The 5410-nt window shown below is 63.1% G+C and overlaps 2 protein-coding genes across 2 annotated transcripts in view; one reads left to right on the forward strand and one right to left on the reverse strand.

The window, feature by feature from the left end:
• SLC44A3 (solute carrier family 44 member 3) overlaps positions 1-5142 on the forward strand; it is a gene marked incomplete at its 5' end in the record, with an annotated part of 48833 nt that extends 43691 nt beyond the window's left edge. Inside the window, 3 exons of the mRNA XM_006762920.2 lie at positions 1820-1957; positions 3400-3636; positions 4764-5142. Coding sequence (XP_006762983.2) covers positions 1820-1957; positions 3400-3636; positions 4764-4877 — 489 coding nt within the window. The remainder of the gene's footprint in view (positions 1-1819; positions 1958-3399; positions 3637-4763) is intronic.
• A 93-nt stretch (positions 5143-5235) lies between these two features.
• The window catches only part of CNN3 (calponin 3), a 12117-nt gene continuing 11942 nt past the window's right edge, over positions 5236-5410 (reverse strand). Inside the window, exon 8 of the mRNA XM_006763101.1 lies at positions 5236-5376. Coding sequence (XP_006763164.1) covers positions 5236-5376 — 141 coding nt within the window. The remainder of the gene's footprint in view (positions 5377-5410) is intronic.

The following is a 5410-nucleotide window of genomic DNA, read 5'->3' on the forward strand; positions in this document are numbered from 1 at the left end:
GCAGCCAGCAGGTCTGCTGCGGGGCTGGGATCTGAGCCCAGAGACTGGCTGCGGAGCCGGTGCCTCCGGAACCACCAGCCTTTAGACGCCTCTGTTCCGGTGAAGATGGGCAGTGACGTCCGGCGTCCAGGGGGAGAGCTCGGGCTCACTGGGGGTGGGGGTGGGGCCTGCAGAGGTGCTTGATCCTGGTTTCTGTCCATAAAAGGACGGTTATGCTGCTCCCCCTCCCCCCACCTGTCCTCAGGAGTGATGACTCTGGGAACTGGGGGTGATTGAAGCTGCTTCGTTAAGTGGCGAGCGAGTGGGTTTGGGCCTCCCTGCGCCAGGCGTGGTTCCCCCCCCCTCCCCGGGTCAGCTCCCACCCACCACCAGCAGGATTTCACAGGCCAGCGATGCACAGGTTCCCTCTACGTCGGCCCCGGAGGGTGTGGGCCCTCCAAGGTGTTTCCTGGGGCCTCCCCGGCCGTCTGACTGAGGACGTCCCTCCGACAGCAGGTGCCGGTGGGCAGGCCAGGCTCCCTCCGCTGTGCTGAGGGGGGAGTTCGCCGAGGGGGGGGTAGGTCTGCCCCTGGCTTCACCTGTTACCGCTGTTACCGTCGCATGGGCTGCAGGCTGTGGGCTGAGTGGCTGTGGGGGACCCCGTGGTGGCCTCCTGGCGACGTTGCTAAGGGGCCGTGTGACGGGCTCCTGTGTCAGGAGAGGAAACTCATCCTTCGTCCAAGCCCAGGGCGCGGCCGACACCAAGCAGGTCGTGTGTGGTCCCCGGAAAGCGAGCTCCTCCCTCGCTGGAGTGGCCACGCACGCGGTGCTGGTGGAGGCTTGAAGGGAGATGTAGGAACAGGTGCTTTTGAGATGATCGTGTTGTCACAAGGGAAGGTGCTTGGAAAAATGACCCAAGAAACCTCATGTGAACGCGCACACATACACAACACACATGCGCACATGCAGCACACGCGCGCACACGCACACACACACTCTCTCTCTTTGACTTAGTGATCCCACTTCTGGAAATTTATCTTAAAGAAATGGTCCAAAATCAGGAAGTGAAGATGTCCATTGCATAGTTATTTATAACAGCAAAATATTAGAAATAGTATGATGTGTACCAGTCCCCCAGCATGGGAATTACATTCATTGCAGATTAAAATGACCACTAGAATGGGTGTGAATCCTGAATCTGCAGGGCGCTCAGTTCCCTCCCAGGGCGTGGTCTCCCGGGAAGGGGCGACGCCCTGGCACAGCCTCGCTGATTCCAGCCCCACGGGCCTTGGGGGCAGCTCACCAGCCACCAGGGGCTGCGTTGTGTCCGGCACTCACCTTCCTCTCCTGCCCTCAGACTCTGCAGGGTGTCACAGCATCGTTCCTCCCCCTCGTTCCCGTATGCTTTTAAAAAAATATATGTGTATTGATTTCAGAGAGGAAGGGAGAGGGAGAGAGAGAAACATCAGTGATGAGAGAGTCATGGATCGGCTGCCTCCTGCACGCCCCACACGGGGGATCAGCCCACAACCCGGGCCTGTGCCCTGATGGGAATCCAACCCTCACCTCCTGGTTCATAGGTCGACGCTCAACCCTGAGCCACACGAGCTGGGCCGATGTGTGTGTAGTGCGATGCTCTAGCCACCCTCCCGCCCCCAGGTGCTTATGTATCTCTGTTACTGCCGCTCGGTGAGAACTGAAATCTGAGCCGTCGCAGCGACAGGATGTGCCCCGGGCGCCTCGTGACCGGTTTTCTCCTGGACGCTCATAGCCGACGTCACATTGTCCTGAGACCGGGCACACGGCGCATCTCCTTTCTGACCTCCGCCTGTCGTTCCAGAACGCGTACGTGGCCACGGCCATCAACGGGACCGAGTTCTGTACGTCTGCGAAGGACGCGCTCAGGCTCTTGTCCGAGAACTCGAGTCGTTTCACGTCGGTCAGCTGCTTTGGGGACTTCGTCGTCTTCCTAGGCAAGGTGAGGCGTGTCCCCGGAATAAACAGGCACGGGGTGGGGGCCGACGGGCAGTCCTGCAGCGGGCTGGGCGTGCGGGCGCCTCTCTGGCTCCCCCGAAGGCGGACGCCTGCCTCCTCTTTGCGTTGGATCCCCAGCCCCGGGGCCCACACTGAACAAGGCCTGGGCTCCCTTGTGGGGCCCGTGGCTGCTCCCGTAGCGTGTCCGCCTCCGTGGGGGGCCGCACATCAGCCCTGACCCAGGCCCTGGCTGCGAGGGGGCGCATCCCGGTGCGAGCCCGTGGGCGCCGATGGCTCCGTCTGGCCTCTCGGATCTTCGGGGGTCTCGCATTGGTCTCTCCTCATTGCTGTCCTGGTGAGCTGTGGTCAGTGACACGCCACGACACGACACACGTGGGCCCGGCAGGTGGGTGCCCCCGCGGCGGAGGTGGCCCTCGAACGGGGCGACGGTGGGCGGCCTCTCTCTCATAACTGTGTTCCCAGACGTTCTCTGGGCCGAGGCTTCACCTGAGACAGACGTGCCTTTCATTTAACTCGGGGAGCAGCCGTTTCCCTCGTCTCCCATGACGAGCCCGTAGTTGCCCAGAGCCTCCCGCGCCCGTGGGCACCGGTGACTGTGTGTGTGTTCAACCAAGTGCCGCTCCGACGTCACGTCCGCCTCGCAGGCGCCGAGGGCCCGCGGACTCCAGCCGGCCGCGCTGTGGCTGTTGAAGAATTGGGTGCCACCTGACCTCGTCTCATCCGGGAGATGGAACCTCTGCCTGTGGACAGAGCCGATGACCCGTCCCTCCCCGCTGCACGGGGAGCCCTCCGCCCAGTCCTCGGGCGCAAGTGACCGCATGCTAAGGGCAGTGCCCATCAGGGGACCGTCACCGCACGTGCAAGGGGCGCTTATGAAGAGTTTACCGTGAGGGGCGAACTGTGGGGTGAGAGTGAGGCCCCAGGGCCCCAGATAAATGCGGACGAGGCGCCGATGGGATGGGAGTACAGCCCCTCCCCCTCCTCCACGGCTGCTCCCTGTCACAGGTCGTGTTCTTGTCCCCTTTCATTGTCCCAACAGTTCTGATGTGCGTGCTTGGCTGCAGGGCACCTGCAGTCCCCCGCCCCACACACATATGCAGTCCCACACTGACACATGCAGTCCCACATGCACACACAAGTCACATGCAAACACAGTCCCACGCACACATGCACACGCAGTCCCGCACGCACGCACACAGTTGCGCACACACAGTCACACACACACACGGCCTCCCCTCCCACACACAGCCCTGCACACAGTCCCCCACTCACGTACACAGTCCCCCACGCACGCACACAGTCCCACATGCATGCACACGGTCCCACACACACGCACGCATGCACACGTGTGACACGGCAGTAACTGAGACATTTTCTGAGTGCTCCCACAGTTCTGAGGACGTGAGCGCACTCTTGCTTCGACAGGTGCTGGTGGCGTGTCTGACCGCGTTCGGAGGGCTGATGGCCTTTAACTACCACCGCACGCTGCAGGTGTGGGCCGTGCCGCTGCTCCTGGCCGCCGCCCTCGCCTACCTGGTGGCGCACAGTTTCCTGTCCGTGTTCGAGACCGTGCTGGGCGCTCTGCTGCTGTGTTTGGCTGCTGACCTGCACACGAACGACGGCTCGCCCGGAAAGCCCTACTTCATGGACCACGAGCTATTGGTGAGCACACACCGCGCCTCTGCGGCGACCTGCACGCTCCCTGTGGGGGAGTCTCGGCCTCCACCCGGGACACGCAGCCTGTGTCTCCTCTGCCTGGCGGGGGTGGGGGGGCGGTTCTCTGAGCTCCCACTCGGCCGGCCAGTTGAGACTCCTGGAGAGGAGGGAGGCCGCACGTTAACACTGACCACGGCCCTGGCTGCAGGGGGGACGCCTCATGTCTGAGCCCTGTGGGTGCTCATGGCTCAGTCTGGCCTCTCTGACGTTTGGGGTTTAGCAGTTGATCTTTTCCCAAAGCATTTGGCACCCGCGCGCCCGCCACCCCCACAGCCGGTCAGGGCGTTGCTGCAGCGAAGGCTCCGTCTGGCCAGGTGGCGGCGGGTCTGCCATCGTGGGCCCTCTGCTCACTGGCAGCCCCGGCAGCTGTCCCCGCTCATCCCTGCAGACGGCCTTTGGACAGCTGGGGCGTCTCATCTCCCTGCTGTCGGGGCCAGTGGCGTCCGGATAATCCTCGTTCGTTCTGTCACCATAAATTGTAGGCGTTAAAGCCCCTTCATTCTAAGAGCAGCAGGCGCAGCCCCTCTGCGCGGCCCCTCCGCGTCCGTAACGACGTGTCCTCAGTCTCCACGCGAACAGGACGCGCCCGCGGAGTCACATGTCCGCAGTCGTGGGGGATGCTCCAGAGGCAGCAGGACGCGGGCAGGGCTTCTTGTTCTGGTTCCCACTTTTCTGACTTAAAATCCACTTGGACATCTACCTCCTCACCCAATATTTTAATTCAATAGGGGACACTTTTTAAAAAGATTTTTAGAGAGAAGAAGGGAGAAGGAGGGAAGGAAGAAGGGGGGGAGAGAGAGACATTGATGTGAGAGGGGAACGCCCTGTGAGAGCAGAACTTCGATCAGCTGCCCCTGTCCCCTGCCCCCGGGGATCGAGCCCACAGTCCCAGGCCTGTGCCCGACAGGAGAGTGAACCTGTGATCCTCAGTGCGTGGGACGATGCCCAACCAACTGAGCCACCCGGCCAGGGCTGGGGGCACTTTGTAAGGATTCAGTTCCCCAAAGTGATGTGCCAGGTCCACGGTTGCCAAGCGCAGGCCACAACCCGGCCACGTGCCCTCCTGCTCGCAGAGTTTTGTGAAGAGGATGAACAGAACCCACCGCAAGGGGCCGCAGGGCGCCGGGGGCTCCACGAGGAACCGAGAGGGAACGGAACTCCAGCCCGTGGTCCGCTCCACCTGCTAGGTACCCGGGAGGGGCCTCCTCCTCCCAGCCCTTCACCCAATAAACACACAGGCCAGCCGTCCTCCACGCGTGGTCCTTGTGGGCCCTCCCATCCCGTCCTCCACGCGTGGTCCTTGTGGCCCCTCCCATCCCATCCTCCACGCGTGGTCCTTGTGGGCCCTCCCATCCCGTCCTCCACGCGTGGTCCTTGTGGCCCCTCCCATCCCATCCTCCACGCGTGGTCCTTGTGGGCCCTCCCATCCCGTCCTCCACGCGTGGTCCTTGTGGCCCCTCCCATCCCATCCTCCATGCGTGGTCCTTGTGGCCCCTCCCATTCCGTCTTCCACGTGTGGTCCTTGCCTCCCCCCCAGCCCGTCCTTCACACGTGGTCCTTGCGGCCGGGCCCTCCCAGCCTCTCACACTCGCTGGGTCGAGACCCTCTAGGACCACGTTTACGCCCCCGCTCAGGGGTGCAGTCACACTCGCGCTCCGGGCAGCAGCCGGCACCTCGACGGAAAGGCTGCCGCCGCGTCCAGAGCAGGGCCCGCCATGCG

This window comes from Myotis davidii, unplaced genomic scaffold (assembly GCF_000327345.1).
Source record: "Myotis davidii unplaced genomic scaffold, ASM32734v1 scaffold217, whole genome shotgun sequence".
Classification (NCBI taxonomy): Eukaryota; Metazoa; Chordata; class Mammalia; order Chiroptera; family Vespertilionidae; genus Myotis; species Myotis davidii.